Source organism: Pseudophryne corroboree, chromosome 2 (assembly GCF_028390025.1).
Source record: "Pseudophryne corroboree isolate aPseCor3 chromosome 2, aPseCor3.hap2, whole genome shotgun sequence".
Classification (NCBI taxonomy): Eukaryota; Metazoa; Chordata; class Amphibia; order Anura; family Myobatrachidae; genus Pseudophryne; species Pseudophryne corroboree.
The window spans coordinates 832,845,554-832,865,817 of record NC_086445.1 but is presented as its reverse complement, the minus strand read 5'-3'; the positions used below and the strand labels follow the sequence as shown (position 1 = coordinate 832,865,817).

Sequence of the window (20,264 nt, the reverse complement as noted above, 5' to 3'; positions counted from 1 at the left end):
ATCATAATATACAGTAGCTTTCCTTAATCAGAATATTGGGGGTATTCAATTAGTTTCCGCCAGTTTGCAGGTCGAATTCACATTCAACCTATTCAAAGTCTGACTTGAATTTTCGACTTGTTGAAAAATCCGTCCGGGTGAAGACCATGTGGATCGGCAAATTCGCCACTGCTCCACGTGTTTTGTCGAATTAGCGGGCGTTTTCGACTTTTTTTTGGTCCGTTTTCACCCATGGCGATTCAAAAAATTTTTTTTAAAAGGCATGCCGAAAACGCCCGCGATTGAATAGCCAACGGTCAAATTAGTGGCGGTATTCCGACTGTCGGAAAACTGGCCACTAATTAAATATCCCCCTATAGCTGCTTATAACTACAATAATTCATCAATTACCTTATATACTGTATGTCAAATGCAAAATATATAACAATTTATGTCTTACAAAAAGTTCCTTATTATTATATACAATCTGAAGCAGGTTAGTTGTTGTTTTATATTGTGGGCAGTACGGAAGGTGTAGTGGTTAGCATTACTGCCTCACAGCACTGAGGTCATGGGTTCGATTCCCACCATGGCTCTAACTGTGTGGAGTTTGTATATTCTCCCTGTACTTGCGTGGGTTTCCTCCGGGTACTCCGGTTTCCTCCCACAATCCAAAAATATACTGGTAGGTTAATTGGCTTCCAACAAAAATTGACCCTAGTGTGAATGTGTCTGTGTGTACATGTGATATGAAATATAGATTGTAAGCTCCACTGGGGCAGGGACTGATGTGAATGGCCAAATATTCTCTGTAAAGCGCTGCGGAATATGTGTGCGCTATATAAATAACTGGTAATAAATAAATAAATATTCTTCTGCCAATTCCGAACAGCTGACACAATCACTCTCCTGGTCTGCTTTTAATGCTAGTATAGCAATTCATGCACAGCTACTTGAAAAGAAGCTGCGTAAAGTGAATGTTTAACTTCATTTTCCATCTGTCAAAATATATTATTCAGCAAACCGGGATATACATATAGGCATGTACTGAGGTTCATGCAGAGTACAGCAACCATTTAACTAAATTATTAATAAGGCAGCTCAAGCAGGTAGTAACTGAATTGATGATTAAGCCGACAATCTGCTCCTGTGCATTCTGTGCATCCAAATGAGGGTTTGACCCAATATTGCATTTCTCCACAGTTAAGGTTAAATGTTAGTGCAACAATTAATGCAGTGTGGGGATATAAGTTACAAGCAGCTATTAGTGGAGCACTTCAGGCAGAGTATTGCTGAAATATTAGTTAGGCAATTGCATCAAGCGGATACTCGATCTATGCTTGTATAGTCAGCATAACATTATAAGTGTGGCTGCACCACTCTGTCTGCTCATCCATTGCCAAGTGCCCCCAATTATGAGGGATCTTCCAAGTTAGACAGTATGTATCATGTCACCAGCCCTTTCACTTATCCAACGGGAGGTGTTTCAAAGTTTATGCAACAAGAGATGGCACTCCAGGATTAATCCAGCAGTGAGCTGTAAATACAGAACAATGAGTTTACACCGGGTAAATCGAGAGCACTCACCAGACTTCTCAGTTTCAGAAGATAAAGAGCTTTATTCACTCATATCCGCATAATGAAAAATGTCAGCGTTTCAGTCATCAACGGGACTTTTCTGATTTGGTCACTGTGGTAATGACAAAGGTCCCTTTGAGAACCAAATCGTTGCCATTCTTCGTTATGCTGCTATGAGGGAATAAAGCTCTTTATCTTCTGCTTCTGGTGAGTGCTGTCTATTTACCCACTGGCACTGTTTCTATATTAACGCATTCGGCATTGCTGATGTCCTTGAGACTCTGCTATCCAGCATCATTATTTGGTGAACTTATGTGAGTGCGGCCAAAATGGCATTTTCAGAGGTTTGACTGCAGTATTAGCATTTCTGCGTCTCACCTTATGTCATGTGACTGTTGCAATCACTTGGTAGACTGCACACTGACTGCATGACAGGCTGACTTTGCTCCTGGTCCTGTCTGTGTGCTGAGGGTAGGCTGGGGGGCATGATTGAAAAAAGCAGGTGGGAACAGTGGCATGTGTATGAGGAGCTAGTGAACAGGGACTTTGTGTGAAGCTGGTAGACAAGATAAGGGCATGTGCGATAAGATGGTGGCCACAGTGGAATGTTTGTAGTAAACTGTTGATAAGGGGCATACAGTATGTGTGCTAAAACCTGGCAGTTGGTGGGTGTTGTAAAAAATGGCCAGTGGGGGGGTATTTGTGACACAAGCTGGCGAGTAAGGGGACATGTGTGCAAAAGGCTGGGATTTACGGCGGCATGTGTGCTCAAAGCTTGCGAGTACTGGGACATGCGTGCTTAAAGCTGGTGAGTTGAGAAAAGCTAGTGGTCACGGGGACATGTGAGAAAAGCTGAAGAGCTGGGTGTAGGTGTGATATACTGGTTAACAGTACTGTACATACTGAGCGAACATTTTGGAAAGCACTACACAGAGCATGCAGATATAGAAAGACAGAGGACAGGACAAAAAAAATTATTCAATGCAAAAAATAATCAAACTAAATATATATATTATGACTATCGGAGTAGAAAAACAATACCACCACAAAATTGTGATCTTGTAAAGGACTTTAATTCCAGAATATTCTTTAGTCTAAAAACTTAACGACTACTGTTCTGTGTGATCTTCAGGATTATAAACATAAACTGTAGCAACAAATTTTGGAAAAGATCCAAAATCAATTACCATAGATGCATACCCTCCAACTGTACCTTTTTAACAGGTACAGTACCTTTTTTTTATGGTCTGTACCTATTTTTGGTGCTCCAAACTTCCATTGAAAGTATAGGAAAAGGCGCGTAGCCACGCTCCTTTTCCTAATTTGTACCGATTTTTATGTGTAAAATGTTGGAAGGTATGTAGATGGTGCACACTAAGGGCCAGGTTCAGAGGTGCGGTATGAGCTGGATGTCACCAAGGGCATAGCTATGACAGGTGGAGGGGGTTCAGCCACTGTGCGGCCTAGCTGTTCCCCCAGGCCCGAATCCCCTGCACCAAGCTCTCATCTCACAAGGCTCACATCACGTAGAAGTGTTTCCTGCCTGGTGGGAGGGGCAGTCAAGTGTTATCTCTCCAGCAGCCCAGCACTCAGCTGTCTCTCCATGCATCCACCGCTGGCCGCAGCTTTCTGCTGGTCACACACAAACATTTGCTGTTTATAAAATATGTCACAAACATATGTCATGAACAAGCGTTTCGTTACAGAGCAGGTGTGAAGTTAGTATTCAGCATCAAGCTTCCTCGTTATACACTGCCACTGTTCACCATGGTTTCTGTAGAACCAGTCTAGTTCCCTTCCGTTCAGATCCCTCTCTCTTAATTCCTGTTGCAATTCATAGCAAGCTATATGTGTAATAATATATGAGATCTGAGGCACGTTCTATACATTAAAAGGTCAAGGTCTTGCGTTTTGGCACCGGCATTTTGATCAGTATCGAGATTCTGGCATCAGTCTTTCGACAGCCAGGAATCCTGACCACCGGGATCCTGACTGGATCTCATTTTATCTTTACAGCAGGGTTCAATACTTCTAGCAGTCCGCCGCATATGCCACCACCGCAGATACACAATGTATGTAGGGCAAACCAAGTTGGCTGCATTATAATAGTACTTCAGTAATAGGTGAAAGTCTCTGTTGTTCAGTGTTCTGTTCATTTTTTTTATGCTAATATGCTTTTCCAGTCTATAACTAATAGACATACTAATGTAATATTATACGTATATTAGAGATAAGCATGTAGTAGCACTGTGATGTTTATTTTTTTCTTTCTTTTGTACATATACAGTTGGGGATTCATATTTGGCCAGAACACCAACACAATCGAATGGCACAGGTAGGAACACTGTAAACAGATAAAGGCGTTTCCCTTTAGCTTGGATTTGTCTAATTATCTTTTCTTCCCCGTAATAGCTTTGTATTTAGCAGTGGGTCTGAATCTGCATATAGCTGGGACCTGTGGTAATCATCATCTCGTCTCTATTGCTGCTCGTCTCTTAAATGTCTGAGAATTGCAGTGTTGATAGCCTCACACAGCCCCCAGAAAAGTGCTGTTTTTTTAGAAAAGAGAAAATAATAAAAAAAGATTATTACTGCAGAGATGAAAAATGAGTGGATTTGAGTTACCTTCCTTTAAGCAGTGTGTACATTCTACTGCCACACATAATTCTAATGTGAGCTGCAACTGCTGTGGTACTATAATGTGGCTGTAACTGTGATGGGGCCCAGAGTTGAGGGAGCCCCTCTTCCTCTTCTGAGGCTACTGCTTTTTTAATCTCAAAAGAGCAGAATGCTGGCTGCTGCTTCTTTTTTCAGAGCGTAGGTAGTAGGTACTAGGGTGGCCAATCCTGGGATCGGGATCAGCAAAAATCAGCCCGTTAATGCCCGGCTCCCCCTGCAAAGTGTGACCTGTGACTGTGAGGTCACGCTGCGCAGTCACCAGCCTGTCACCCGCTGCGCCACCTGATGGCTAGCCGGCCGCTGAGTTTGGAGGAAGATTCCCATCCGCCCTGTTAGATTGGTGAGTTATGTGTGTGGGGCGGTGGGGGCGGCCGGACACATTGAAAAAGCCGATCCCGGGAATCCCAGGATTGACCATTTTTCAATCCTGATACCTGGGATTGAAAAAATGGCCCAGGATTGGCCACCCTAGTAGGTACATCGGCTAGATCCCAGAAAATGTTCCAGTCTTTTCTCTTGAGAATAGATCGAGGAGCTCGGGAGGCTAGAGCTGCATCACCGGATCCCTACCTAAATTTTGTTATAGTGCCCAGCAATCTTCTACATACTGTAGTTTTGCCTCTGCTAATACCTTTATCAGAACTGCAAAGCATTGCAATGTGTCAAATCAGATCTTCCTTACGTGTGTGTGTTTCTTAGGGGAGGATTTATCAAACTTGGGGGGGGGGTCTTGGATGGAGGTGAAGTGGTCGTAGAAAAGTACAGGCATAAGGTGGTATATCTGGCTCCTGCAGCTCTCCGCACTAGTGGCTGTTTTGTGTCTGGCTCTACATCGTGCCACTAGTGTGCCTAGTGTGTATAGTTTACGTCACTAAAAAATGGAATAACACTTCTTTGTTCTGTGATAAATATATTGTACCGATCATTATTAAAATATCTTTTTTTTTGTTATGGTTACAGTGACTACTAGTTTAAACAGCACCAGTATTGCCTTCTCCTCATCATCAGCAACAAATATAACTACTGGTAAGTACGACTTGGCAAATTGAATTTGTGATCAACTTTATAGGGGCATATGCATCAACGCTTTGAGAGACATAAGCTACCAACCAGTCAGCTCCTGTCAATTTTCAAACAGATCTTATAAAGTGACATTAGGAGCTGATTGGTTGGTAGTTTATCTCTATTCCCTTTATCTCTCTCCAAGCATTGAAGTATATGCCCCTATATGAGCCCCAAAGTGGTGACAGTGTTCAAACACAGGATATTTAGAGAGGGGTATCCAAATGCTTGAGTTTATAGTTAGTGTGGCCAACCCATGAAAAGGGCATAATTAGCACCTAACAAGCGATCGTCTGCCTCATAGAAAGTGCAATGTATGTAATACATCACACATGGCCAGCGATCATTGTAAGCCATTAGATGCGGAAGTACCCAGCTTTGCAGAGTCTTGGTGCATGTCTGCAAGTGGCACCAGCCATGGACATACGGATGTAGCCAGGTACATCGTTGCCGCAATGTATACGCACGGGCACACGCATCATGGCAGCAACTATTTGCATGTGTAAGTGTATATGCATTGCGATAATGTAGTCGTGGATGCATATAGCTGCAGAATAGATGAGTGGCTACATCTGTATACAGTATATACACATTGGTCTCCTTATACACTGGATAGTGAATGTAATTAACCCTATTTCTCTAACGTCCTAAGTGGATGCTGGGGACTCCGTCAGGACCATGGGGAATAGCGGCTCCGCAGGAGACAGGGCACAAAAATAAAGCTTTAGGATTAGGTGGTGTGTACTGGCTCCTCCCCCTATGACCCTCCTCCAAGCCCCAGTTAGGTTTTTGTGCCCGTCCGAGCAGGGTGCAATCTAGGTGGCTCTCCTAAAGAGCTGCTTAGAAAAAGTTTTTAGGTTTTTTATTTTCAGTGAGTCCTGCTGGCAACAGGCTCACTGCATCGAGGGTCTTAGGGGAGAGAATTTCAACTCACCTGCGTGCAGGATGGATTGGATTCTTAGGCTACTGGACACCATTAGCTCCAGAGGGAGTCGGAACACAGGTCTCACCCTGGGGTTCGTCCCGGAGCCGCGCCGCCGACCCCCCTTACAGATGCTGAAGATTGAAGGTCCGGAAACAGGCGGCAGAAGGCTCTTCAGTCTTCATGAAGGTAGCGCACAGCACTGCAGCTGTGCGCCATTGTTGTCACACACTTCACACCAAGCGGTCACGGAGGGTGCAGGGCGCTGCTGGGGGCGCCCTGGGTAACAATATTTAATACCTTTATGGCAAAAGAATACATCACATATAGCCATTGAGGCTATATGTATGTATTTAACCCATGCCAGTTATCTAAAACTACGGGAGAAAAGCCCGCCGAAATAGGGGGCGGAGCTTATTCTCCTCAGCACACAGCGCCATTTTCCTGCTCAGCTCCGCTGTGAGGAAGGCTCCCAGGACTCTCCCCTGCACTGCACTACAGAAACAGGGTAAAACAGAGAGGGGGGGCATTTTTTTGGCGATATTTTGATATATTTAAGCTGCTATAAAGAACAACACTTATATAAGGTTGTTCCCATATATATTATAGCGCTTGGGTGTGTGCTGGCAAACTCTCCCTCTGTCTCCCCAAAGGGCTAGTGGGGTCCTGTCTTCGATAAGAGCATTCCCTGTGTGTCTGCTGTGTGTCGGTACGTGTGTGTCGACATGTATGAGGACGATGTTGGTGTGGAGGCAGAGCAATTGCCGATAATGGTGATGTCACCCCCCAGGGAGTCGACACCGGAATGGATGGCTTTGTTTATGGAATTACGTGATAATGTCAGCACATTACAAAAATCAGTTGACGACATGAGACGGCCGGCAAACCAGTTAGTACCTGCCCAGGCGTCTCAGACACCGTCAGGGGCTGTAAAGCGCCCTTTACCTCAGTCGGTCGACACAGACCCAGACACAGACACTGAATCTAGTGTCGACGGTGATGAAACAAACGTATTAATTATCCCTTACTTGGACGATCTCCTGATAAGGGCAAGGTCCAGAGAACAGCTGGAGGACGGAGTAGCACTAACCCAACTAGTGCTGCAACAACACGGGTGGATTCTGAATTTTCCAAAATCTCAGTTGACCCCGACGACACGTCTGCTGTTCCTGGGAATGATTCTGGACACGGTTCAGAAAAAGGTGTTTCTTCCGGAGGAGAAAGCCAGGGAGTTATCTGAACTTGTCAGGAACCTCCTAAAACCAGGGAAAGTGTCTGTGCATCAATGCACAAGAGTCCTGGGAAAGATGGTGGCTTCTTACGAAGCGATTCCATTCGGCAGATTCCACGCACGAACTTTTCAGTGGGATCTGCTGGACAAATGGTCCGGATCGCATCTGCAGATGCATCAGCGGATAACCTTATCGCCACGGACAAGGGTGTCTCTTCTGTGGTGGTTGCAGAGTGCTCATCTGTTAGAGGGCCGCAGATTCGGCATACAGGACTGGGTCCTGGTGACCACGGATGCCAGTCTGAGAGGCTGGGGAGCGGTCACACAGGGAAGAAACTTCCAGGGAGTATGGTCAAGCCTGGAGATGTCTCTTCACATAAATATACTGGAGCTAAGAGCGATTTACAATGCTCTAAGTCTGGCAAAACCCCTGCTTCAGGGTCAGCCGGTGTTGATCCAGTCGGACAACATCACGGCAGTCGCCCACGTAAACAGACAGGGCGGCACAAGAAGCAGGACAGCAATGGCAGAAGCTGCAAGGATTCTTCGCTGGGCGGAAGATCATGTGATAGCACTGTCAGCAGTATTCATTCCGGGAGTGGACAACTGGGAAGCAGACTTCCTCAGCAGACACGATCTACACCCGGGAGAGTGGGGACTTCATCCAGAAGTCTTCCACATGATTGTGAACCGTTGGGAAAAACCAATGGTGGATATGATGGCGTCCCGCCTCAACAAAAAACTGGACAGGTATTGCGCCAGGTCAAGAGACCCTCAGGCAATAGCTGTGGACGCTCTGGTAACACCGTGGGTGTTCCAGTCAGTGTATGTGTTCCCTCCTCTGCCTCTCATACCAAAGGTACTGAGAATTATACGGCAAAAGGGAGTAAGAACGATACTAGTGGCTCCGGATTGGCCAAGAAGAACTTGGTACCCGGAACTTCAAGAGATGCTCACGGAGGATCCGTGGCCTCTACCTCTAAGACCGGACCTGCTTCAGCAGGGACCGTGTCTATTCCAAGACTTACCGCGGCTGCGTTTGACGGCATGGCGGTTGAACGCCGAATTCTAAGTGAAAAAGGCATTCCGGAAGAGGTCATTCCTACACTGGTAAAAGCCAGGAAGGAGGTGACTGCACAACATTATCACCGCATTTGGCGAAAATATGTTGCGTGGTGTGAGGCCAGGAAGGCCCCCACGGAGGAATTTCAACTGGGTCGATTCCTACATTTCCTGCAAACAGGATTGTCTATGGGCCTCAAATTGGGGTCCATTAAGGTTCAAATTTCGGCCCTGTCGATTTTCTTCCAGAAAGAATTGGCTTCAGTTCCTGAAGTCCAGACTTTTGTAAAAGGAGTACTACATATACAGCCCCCGGTTGTGCCCCCAGTGGCACCGTGGGATCTTAATGTAGTCTTGGAATTTCTCAAATCCCATTGGTTTGAGCCGCTCAAATCGGTGGAGTTGAAGTATCTTACATGGAAAGTAACCATGCTACTGGCCCTGGCTTCAGCCAGGAGAGTATCAGAATTGGCGGCTTTATCATATAAGAGCCCATATCTGATTTTCCATACGGACAGGGCAGAACTGCGGACACGTCCTCATTTTCTGCCTAAGGTGGTGTCAGCGTTTCACCTGAACCAGCCTATTGTGGTGCCTGCGGCTACTAACGATTTGGAGGATTCCAAGTTGTTGGACGTGGTCCGGGCATTGAAAATATATATTTCAAGAACGGCGGGAGTCAGAAAGTCTGACTCACTGTTTATATTGTATGCACCCAACAAGATGGGTGCTCCTGCTTCTAAGCAGACGATTGCTCGTTGGATTTGTAGCACAATTCAACTTGCACATTCTGTGGCAGGCTTGCCACAACCTAAATCTGTCAAGGCCCATTCCACAAGGAAAGTGGGCTCATCCTGGGCGGCTGCCCGGGGGGTCTCGGCATTACAACTCTGCCGAGCTGCTACTTGGTCAGGGGCAAACACATTTGCAAAATTCTACAAATTTGATACCCTGGCTGAGGAGGACCTTGAGTTCTCTCATTCGGTGCTGCAGAGTCATCCGCACTCTCCCGCCCGTTTGGGAGCTTTGGTATAATCCCCATGGTCCTGACGGAGTCCCCAGCATCCACTTAGGACGTTAGAGAAAATAAGAATTTACTTACCGATAATTCTATTTCTCGTAGTCCGTAGTGGATGCTGGGCGCCCATCCCAAGTGTGGATTGTCTGCAATACTTGTACATAGTTATTGTTACAAACAAATTCGGGTTGTTATTGTTGTGAGCCGTCTGTTCAGAGGCTCCTACGTTGTCATACTGTTAACTGGGTTCAGATCACAAGTTATACGGTGTGATTGGTGTGGCTGGTATGAGTCTTACCCGGGATTCAATATCCTTCCTTATTGTGTACGCTCGTCCGGGCACAGTGTCCTAACTGAGGCTTGGAGGAGGGTCATAGGGGGAGGAGCCAGTACACACCACCTAATCCTAAAGCTTTATTTTTGTGCCCTGTCTCCTGCGGAGCCGCTATTCCCCATGGTCCTGACGGAGTCCCCAGCATCCACTACGGACTACGAGAAATAGAATTATCGGTAAGTAAATTCTTATTTTATGATCTGTAGTATAGGCTTCATGGGAGAGAGTCTAAAAAATCAACTTTCTGTATCAAACATATTAATCTGCTATAAATAACATGTGGTGGCGAAAAGGTTCAAAATATACATATATACTATAACTAGTAGGAGACAGCACTGTGCTTTCCATGCAGAAGTTTTTTTTTTTCACCTCCTCTAAACCATTTGCCTGGCTGGTTGCATGTGATGTGACCGGAGCCAGGAGAACGTTACCTGGCCGGGTCGCATCACATGCTATGCGCTGCCCAGCTGGGTGCCTTGGACACGGCAGTGGCATGGCGGTTTCTGACCACTGACATCACTGACGGAATCAGGCCCCAGATTGCCACGCGGCTGGCATTCTGGAGGACATGCACCAGGGAATCGCAGTACTGGGAGAGGAACTTTGTTCATCTCCCAGCACAATTTATCTGACCTCTGCAAATTCAGAGATCAGCTGCAGCAGGGGGGACTGATTATCAGTCCCTCCACCGTCACACGCTCTGCTGCGCTTTGCATATAGCGATCTACATCCCATTGGAGTGAGTGCTCTTCTTTAGCTAGTAGACTTGTGATTAGTATGCAACCTTGTTAGGTTAAAGTATAATGGGGCAGATGTATTAACCTGGAGAAGGCATAAAGAAGTGATAAATGCAAGGTGATAAAAACACCAGCCAATGAACTCCTTACTGTTAATTTACATATGGGAGCTGATTGTCTGGTGCATTTATCACCTTGCATTTATCACTGGTTTATCACTTCCTTATGCCTTCTCCAGGTTACTCCAGGTTAATACATCTGCCCCAGTGAGTTTTAAACAGAGATCCCACTCTGTTGCCATGGGTGGATACACGTTAGGATGATCAGCAATCAGTCCGATCTTCAGGGGTGTTTTCCTTTCACCCGCACCATGCCAGATTGCTGGCACACACTAGCGATGGAATGAATCTTTTTCATCCCTCATTACACTGCAGTGGGTCGCATGCAATATCTTCCGGTTGGCCGTGCAGCAAGGCCAACCGGGAGATGTCAGATGCGACCGTCAGGAGCACGCAGTAGTGCATACACATTACACAATATAGACAATTTATTGTGACGATACGGAAAATTGCACCAACATTGTGCAAGTGTGTATCCACGATGTATGTTCAGTATTATCATTGAATTCAATCCACAGGTACCATGTTGTTCAAAACTTGTTACATTCTTTTATACTTCCATGTCATCATATATATCCTACCCTATTACTTAATCAAAGGTCACCTAGAGTTTTTCCAACTGATTGGTATTAATAACTAAAGCATCCAATAGGTGAATAAGTCAGGATTTCTTGCATGTGCACATTGAGAATTTGTTGTGATGCCATTTCATTTGTCAGAATATTGGTTTATGTCTGTAAGCTATGGGAAGCCGCTGCATGTAATGAGAGAGGTGCTGTCAGGATACTCAGACAATTTACAAGGGACAGTTGCAAGGGCCAAAGTGTTTGCAGCAGCCAGGTAGAAAGAAGTTGATACTGAATAGAAGTATGGGCTGCTGCAATATGCTGTAGTATATACAGCATTATATTGTAATGCTGCCAGGTTTAGCTCTTTCCTACCACACTGACAATTTAAATTAGAGACAACCAAGTCAAAATTATATTGTGATATTGGCAAGAATATGAAGCCAGTAGGTCAAGTACCAAAACAAAGAGAATAGATACCAATATGGTCATCATAAAGAAAGGGAAAGAATCATTTTTGATGGAGACCAGATGAAGGAAAAAGCCAGATGAGCCAATGGATCAATCTAGGCTCATCATAATACTAGTACAATGGTGTGTGCTGAGGTGTATGTATGGTATGCTGGGTTGGGTACGAAATCCTAGCAGTCTGGATCCCAACGGTCTGAAGTCCGACATGGGGAATCTCAACGTTTATAATGCCCGCACATCCCGTTTAGTATTTTTACCCTACCCCTAATCCTAACCCAACCCTCTTGCAGCCTAACACTAACCTCCCCTTCCCGCAGTATAACCCTACCCGCCTCCACGCCTGCAGCCTAATCCTAACTCTCCCCTTAGTACCCATCCCCAGTACTTACCTCCGAGTTCTGTGGGGATCCTGACCACTGGGATCCTGCTGACGGTCTTCTGATTGTCAGGATCCCGATTGCTGGAATGTTGCCCACATCCCGATGCGCCATATGCTGATAGTGCATATGGAACCAAATTCTTCCCATTCACTCCTACATGATTGAATCTCACATTTTACCAAATGTCTTCACTCGTCTCAGATTATCAGGTGTGTCTAATACATTACCGCTCACTGATTTTGATTTTTTTTCTTGATTATTTTCTTAAAATTGATTAAACATTTATTGTCTTTATTGTTCCAGTGAATGAATTGAACAGTGACGGATCGTTTAGCAGTAAACTCTGGAAATCATCCGTAACCACAAATATTAACAGTGGTTAGTATGGTTCTCTTACTGTTTGTGCTAATTATATACTGATGTATTACAGCAATTTATTGACACGGAGCATCACTGGAAAACAGTACAAGGATTAGTTTACATGGGATTTATTTTGTGGCTGCCAATATAACTATAGTGCAAAAATCAGTTGTCCTAAACTCATGCATCAAAATAATATGTTGTCATAGTGAAATGTTCGGAAAGTAATCAGGAATTTAGTGTTGTGGCCAAGGTGGTTATGTATCTTTCAGGAGCGAAAATTCAGCTTTAGATTTTCCCATGTATGTAAGCTTCTTCTGTTCTGACACAACTTGCTAAAGGTGCAAAATGATAATTATACACTGTGCAGATTCTATTTTATTGTAGACTGCAAATGACAATCTTAACATTTTGTATATTTTTTTAAACTTTTTCTGATTCTATGCAGGAATGAATAATTATTCAAATAGTAGCACATCTTTAACAACATCATTTTCAAAACACACAAGCGATGGTGAGTAAACAAAAAAAGAACAAGTGAGGTCTAAAGGTGGGTACACACTAGAATGACTCGCAAACAATGCAATGTCGTCAGTGACAGACAGGGGGGGAGCATGCGGGGCGCGCATCATCAGCGACATAGTGCATACACACTGGGTAATTTTGGGACAATTTGTCCGAATCGGGCACATCACGCCGATATCGGCCTAGTGTGTATGCACCTGGTTTAGTAAGTGCTAGACCTCTTTGATTTTCGGTCAAGAGACTTTATATACTGTATACATTTTACTTACAACTAGGTCTTGTTAAACAAATTATACTTGTTTTTTGTTTTTTGCTGTAAGGTAGCACTGATATTACAACTAATGTAATCCACTGTACAGTACTTAGATTTTACAAAGGCTTTTGGCGTTGCTGCACTGCACTGCTAACTTGTATACCTCTTGCTATCTAAAACTAGGGGTACATTTGACTGGTTAACAAACCCTAGCATAGAAATGTTGGGCTCCTGTTGAACAGTGAAAGAGCAAAATAATTAAATGTTTTATTGTTTATTTTATTTGGTATACCTGCATAGTTAATCAAGTTCATTTTCAATAACAATGTTAAACTTATCTTCATTGCCTACAGTAAATAATGGACTGAACATAACTTCTGAAAGTAGCCACTCATCTTCTGATTCCAGCTATACAGCTATTGGTAAGTAGAAAGCACTCAAACGCATGTTGTGATAGTCTGTAACCTGTACATTATCACAGAGCCTATCGATGTAGACTGTATACAATAAATTAAGAAGTACAGGGTAGATTTGGCCCTTCCACGGATATTTATGTTGCAGTGGTGCCCCTTGGTGGATTAGTGCCGTGTTAAATAGATCCAACATAGTGAAGCCATGATAAATAGATTGTACGTAGTGAAGCCATGATAAATAGATTGTACGTAGTGAAGCCATGATAAATAGATTGTACGTAGTGAAGCCATGATAAATAGATTGTACGTAGTGAAGCCATGATAAATAGATTCTATGTAGTGAAGCCATGATAAATAGATTGTACGTAGTGAAGCCATGATAAATAGATTGTACGTAGTGAAGCCATGATAAATAGATTCTACGTAGTGAAGCCATGATAAATAGATTGTACGTAGTGAAGCCATGATAAATAGATTGTACGTAGTGAAGCCATGATAAATAGATTCTACGTAGTGAAGCCATGATAAATAGATTCTACGTAGTGAAGCCATGATAAATAGATTGTACGTAGTGAAGCCATGATAAATAGATTGTACGTAGTGAAGCCATGATAAATAGATTGTACATAGTGAAGCCATGATAAATAGATTGTACATAGTGAAGCCATGATAAATAGATTCTATGTAGTGAAGCCATGATAAATAGATTGTACGTGGTGAAGCCATGATAAATAGATTGTACGTAGTGAAGCCATGATAAATAGATTGTACGTAGTGAAGCCATGATAAATAGATTTTATGTAGTGAAGCCTTGATAAATAGATTGTATGTAGTGAAGCCATGATAAATAGATTGTACGTAGTGAAGCCATGATAAATAGATTGTACATGGTGAAGCCATGATAAATAGATTGTACGTATTGAAGCCATGATAAATAGATTGTACGTAGTGAAACCATGATAAATAGATTCTACGTAGTGAAACCATGATAAATAGATTGTACATAGTGAAGCCATGATAAATAGGTTGTACATAGTGAAGCCATGATAGATTCTACGTAGTGAAGCCATGATAAATAGATTGTACATAGTGAAGCCATGATAAATAGATCCAACATAGTGAAGGAAGGTTGATTCTGAGTTGGGATTAAAGCAGAAAAGAACAAGTAACTTTGCACCATGTTAAATCCATCTTGCACTGCAGGTAGGAAGATGTAAAATGTGCAGAGAGATTTAGATTCGGGAGCGGTGTGTCACTCTTAACGCAAATCTAAATTGTAGTGTAAAAATAAAGATGCTCAGCATTTGTGGGCTTACATGCAAAAACAGACAGTATTTGCCCTGCATGTAAAAAAATGCACCACTTGCATTGAGGCATGGTTACTGGGTTTGCTTCCAACACTAAATCAGCCTCACTATGAGCTGCACTTCATATCCTACATTTTAGCAGGCACCAAAAACTGAAATGCTGTGCTATCATTCATTCCGACAGCAAAGAGAAATAGTACTGGCTTTTCACATACATAGACTGTGTCGGTATCCAGTCTCTAGGTCGACCACACTTAGGTTGACACTGTCTAGGTCGACCACTATTGGTCGACCGTAAGTAGGTCGACATGACAAAAGCTCGACCTGAGTTTTTCACAATTTTTTTAAAACTTTTTTATACTTTGCGATCCACATGGACTACAATTGGTAATGGTAACCTGTGATGAGCGCAGCGGTAGTGGAGCACTAATTGGGGATCCCGGTCACTGTACGGGGAAAACGACACCAAAAAAAGTGCAAAAACGCATGTTAACCTTCTGTCATGTCGACCTAGTACATGTCTACCTAGAGTCCCTGTCGACCTAGAAACCATGTCGACCTACTTACTGTCGACCAATAGTGGTCGACCTAGACCAGGGGTCAAAGAACTATTTTACCTTTTACCCCAAAATATATTCAGTATGTCACACCGCGGCCAGGAACACAGCACAGGGCAGCCAGGAGCACAGCGCAGGGTGGGCAGGAGGGAGCGCGGTGTGACGTCAGCACGTCACATCGTGAGCCGGCTGGTGCTGGACGGGGCTGTGTCTCGGCAGTGCGACCATCCATTACCCCCAGGAATTAAATTTTTTCCCCATTTGGGGTAATTTACCCCTGTTCCCTGACCACTGACCTAGACACTTCGACTTAAGTTGACTTAAGTGTGGTCGACCTTGCAAACCACACCCGACTGTGTCTGTCTTTCACTGTTGATGGAACATCTGTACTTTACGTCCTCCTCTTAGATTCTTAGAACTTTGAATTCCAGGGTACACGTTTAAGCACTGGAGTGAGGGCAAGATTTTGATGTCATGTCAGGGGGGTGCAGTGACAAATTGGGTAAAAATAAGACTTTATCAAAGGTGAATGCTAGCAGCAAGGGTAAGAGGAACCCTAGCTGTATATATTAGGTGTACTTTAATATTATGTATTAGCAATTTGTACTTTTTGATTTATAGTACTTGCTTTTCCTGTTTTCTTTTTGCCTTTGTGTTTTATTTGATACTTAATTTACTGGCACATAGAGAACCTAGGGCCGTCTGCTCAAATAACTTTTCTATTAGCTTCTCTAAGGACAAGAGACACCTGTATATTTATGGGATTTCCTCATTTTGTCTGGTTATAGGTGTTTGTCCTATATACAGGGAGATTACCAGATAAATCTGTGTTTTCACTGGTATCCGGTCTCTAGGTTGACCACACCTAGGTCGACAATGTCTATGTTGACCACTATCGGTCGACAGCAACTAGGGTGACAGGGTTTCTAGCTCGACAGGGCATCTACGTCGACATGTTCTCGGTCGACAGGTCAAAAGGTCGACATGAGTTTTTCACTATTTTTTCTCTTTTTTTGAACTTTTTCATACTTAACGATCCACGTGGACTACGATTGGGAATAGCAGCCTGCGCCGAGTGCAGCAGCAGTGGAGCAAGGCAGCTTGCCCGAAGCATGGCGAGGGAAGCGGTGCACTAATTGGGGTTCCCGGTCACTGTACGGAGAAAACGACAACATCCAAAAATTAAAAAACTTATGTCAACCTTTTGACCTGTCGACCTAGAACATGTCGACCTAGTTACTGTCGACCACTAGTGGTCGACTTAGACACTGTCGACTTAAGTGTGGTCGATCCTCCATACCACACCCGTTTTCACTATATTCCTAGCAAAACCTACCTGTACTGTACATTGTTTTCTTTTAAACTACCTTGATAATTACCTGCCCAGCTTCATCTCATGATTTATTGTGTTTTATGGATGGAACATTACATACACTTCTACCATTAACTATATATCTACACAGTATCCAACAATGAGACCTTTACCACTCCAAGAACAACAACCACAGATGTAACCACAGGTATGTATATTGTGATACATAGCAATACAATGCGAGCACTTTAAATAATGGCTGCTGATTGGAACATTTCAAAATACATTTATTAAAACACAATCCTATAAAACAAGGTTAACCATAGATAAAAATATAATTCCATATAATATATGTACCAACACAATACAGTGGATACAGGTGGACGTAATATAGTTGCTTATTTCATAGCATACATTTCTAACTCAGATGAAGATTGTCCCGGTCATTAGCATATACATGTTAATGGCAGGTGTTAATTATTGGTGTCAAAGCAGATGAAGCAAATAATGTAGTTGCAGCACAGTCACAGTGCAGTGTGTCAAGCACTTTTCCTCAGTACCGTTAGAGGGTGTCAAAAATAAATATAGAGGTTTATTTATACCAGTTTATTATTTATTTATTAACAGTTTCTTATATAGTGCAGCAAATTCTGTTGAGCTTTACAATTGGACACAAGGATACAACAAAACTGGGTAATAAACAAACAGTCAGAGGTAGGAAGGCCCTGCTCGCAGGCTTACAATCTACAGTATAGGGAAATAGGCATTGATACACAAGGAAAGGCATTATCTATTGAATATTTGCCCACCGGATTGCAAAGGTTCTAGGTGGGTTGCATGATATCACATCACAGCAATGATGAACCCTGGTCAGAAAGAAGGGAAAGTGAAGAAAGAGAAAATATGTGGAGGATATGTGCGGACTGTACAGTGGGGATATAATCGGATAGGAAAGCTTATGAAGGTTGAGTGAGCGGTTCTGGAATGTGATAAGTTAACCTGAAGAGGTGAGTTTTCAGGGAACGTTTGAAGGTTTGGAGACTAGGAGAGAGTCTTATTGTGTGTGGTAGGGCATTCCACAAAGTGGGTGCAGCCCAAAGGAAGTCCTGGAATCGTGCATGGGAGTAAGTAATGAGTGTGGATGAGAGACGTAGATCTTGTGAAGATTGGAGAGTTCGGGTTGGGAGATATTTTGAGATGAGCGAAGAGATGTATATTGGTGTAGTATGGTTAATGGCCTTATGTGTGAGTAAAAGTATTTTATATTGAATACGGTAGAATACAGATAACCAATGGAGGGACTGACTGAGTGGATCTGCAGACGATGAATGGTCTAGCAAGGAAGATTAGCCACGCAGCTGCATTCAGAATGAATTGTAGTGGTGAGAGTCTCTTTGTAAGAAGACTATTGCAATAATCAATGCAGGAGATAGAGTTTTTGCAGTGTCTTGTGTAAGGTATGGTCGTATTTTGGATATGTTTTTTAGAGATGAGCGGCGGAAATTTTTCGGGTTTTGTGTTTTGGTTTTGGGTTCGGTTCCGCGGCCGTGTTTTGGGTTCGACCGCGTTTTGGCAAAACCTCACCGAATTTTTTTTGTCGGATTCGGGTGTGTTTTGGATTCGGGTGTTTTTTTCAAAAAACACTAAAAAACAGCTTAAATCATAGAATTTGGGGGTCATTTTGATCCCAAAGTAGTACTAACCTCAAAAACCATAATTTACACTCATTTTCAGTCTATTCTGAATACCTCACACCTCACAATATTATTTTTAGTCCTAAAATTTGCACCTAGGTCGCTGGATGACTAAGCTAAGCGACCCTAGTGGCCGACACAAACACCGGGCCCATCTAGGAGTGTCACTGCAGTGTCACGCAGGATGTCCCTTCCAAAAAACCCTCCCCAAACAGCACATGACGCAAAGAAAAAAAGAGGCGCAATGAGGTAGCTGTGTGAGTAAGATAAGCGACCCTAGTGGCCGACACAAACACCGGGCCTATCTAGGAGTGTCACTGCAGTGTCACGCAGGATGTCCCTTCCAAAAAACCCTCCCCAAACAGCACATGATGCAAAGAAAAAAAGAGGCGCAATGAGGTAGCTGTGTGAGTAAGATAAGCGACCCTAGTGGCCGACACAAACACCGGGCCCATCTAGGAGTGTCACTGCAGTGTCACGCAGGATGTCCCTTCCAAAAAACCCTCCCCAAACAGCACATGACGCAAAGAAAAAAAGAGGCGCAATGAGGTAGCTGTGTGAGTAAGATAAGCGACCCTAGTGGCCGACACAAACACCGGGCCCATCTAGGAGTGGCACTGCAGTGTCACCAGGATGTCCCTTCCAAAAAACCCTCCCCAAACAGCACATGACGCAAAGAAAAAAAGAGGCGCAATGAGGTAGCTGTGTGAGTAAGATAAGCGACCCTAGTGGCCGACACAAACACCGGGCCCATCTAGGAGTGTCACTGCAGTGTCACGCAGGATGTCCCTTCCAAAAAACCCTCCCCAAACAGCACATGACGCAAAGAAAAAAAGAGGCGCAATGAGGTAGCTGTGTGAGTAAGATAAGCGACCCTAGTGGCCGACACAAACACCGGGCCCATCTAGGAGTGGCACTGCAGTGTCACGCAGGATGTCCCTTCCAAAAAACCCTCCCCAAACAGCACATGACGCAAAGAAAAATTAAAGAAAAAAGAGGTGCAAGATGGAATTGTCCTTGGGCCCTCCCACCCACCCTTATGTTGTATAAACAGGACATGCACACTTTAACCAACCCATCATTTCAGTGACAGGGTCTGCCACACGACTGTGACTGAAATGACGGGTTGGTTTGGACCCCCACCAAAAAAGAAGCAATTAATCTCTCCTTGCACAAACTGGCTCTACAGAGGCAAGATGTCCACCTCATCATCATCCTCCGATATATCACCGTGTACATCCCCCTCCTCACAGATTATCAATTCGTCCCCACTGGAATCCACCATCTCAGCTCCCTGTGTACTTTGTGGAGGCAATTGCTGCTGGTCAATGTCTCCACGGAGGAATTGATTATAATTCATTTTAATGAACATCATCTTCTCCACATTTTCTGGATGTAACCTCGTACGCCGATTGCTGACAAGGTGAGCGGCGGCACTAAACACTCTTTCGGAGTACACACTTGTGGGAGGGCAACTTAGGTAGAATAAAGCCAGTTTGTGCAAGGGCCTCCAAATTGCCTCTTTTTCCTGCCAGTATAAGTACGGACTGTGTGACGTGCCTACTTGGATGCGGTCACTCATATAATCCTCCACCATTCTTTCAATGGTGAGAGAATCATATGCAGTGACAGTAGACGACATGTCCGTAATCCTTGTCAGGTCCTTCAGTCCGGACCAGATGTCAGCATCAGCAGTCGCTCCAGA

At 43.8% G+C, this 20,264-nt stretch overlaps 1 protein-coding gene across 3 annotated transcripts in view; it reads left to right on the top strand.

Moving 5' to 3' along the window:
• The window catches only part of ADGRG2 (adhesion G protein-coupled receptor G2), a 267,587-nt gene that overhangs the window by 147,686 nt on the left and 99,637 nt on the right, over nt 1–20,264 (top strand). For all 3 annotated transcript variants that reach the window (XM_063955727.1, XM_063955726.1, XM_063955728.1), the window contains 6 exons: nt 3,845–3,892; nt 5,197–5,262; nt 12,442–12,516; nt 12,947–13,012; nt 13,630–13,698; nt 17,017–17,073. In XM_063955727.1, the coding sequence (XP_063811797.1) occupies nt 3,845–3,892; nt 5,197–5,262; nt 12,442–12,516; nt 12,947–13,012; nt 13,630–13,698; nt 17,017–17,073 (381 nt within the window). The remainder of the gene's footprint in view (nt 1–3,844; nt 3,893–5,196; nt 5,263–12,441; nt 12,517–12,946; nt 13,013–13,629; nt 13,699–17,016; nt 17,074–20,264) is intronic.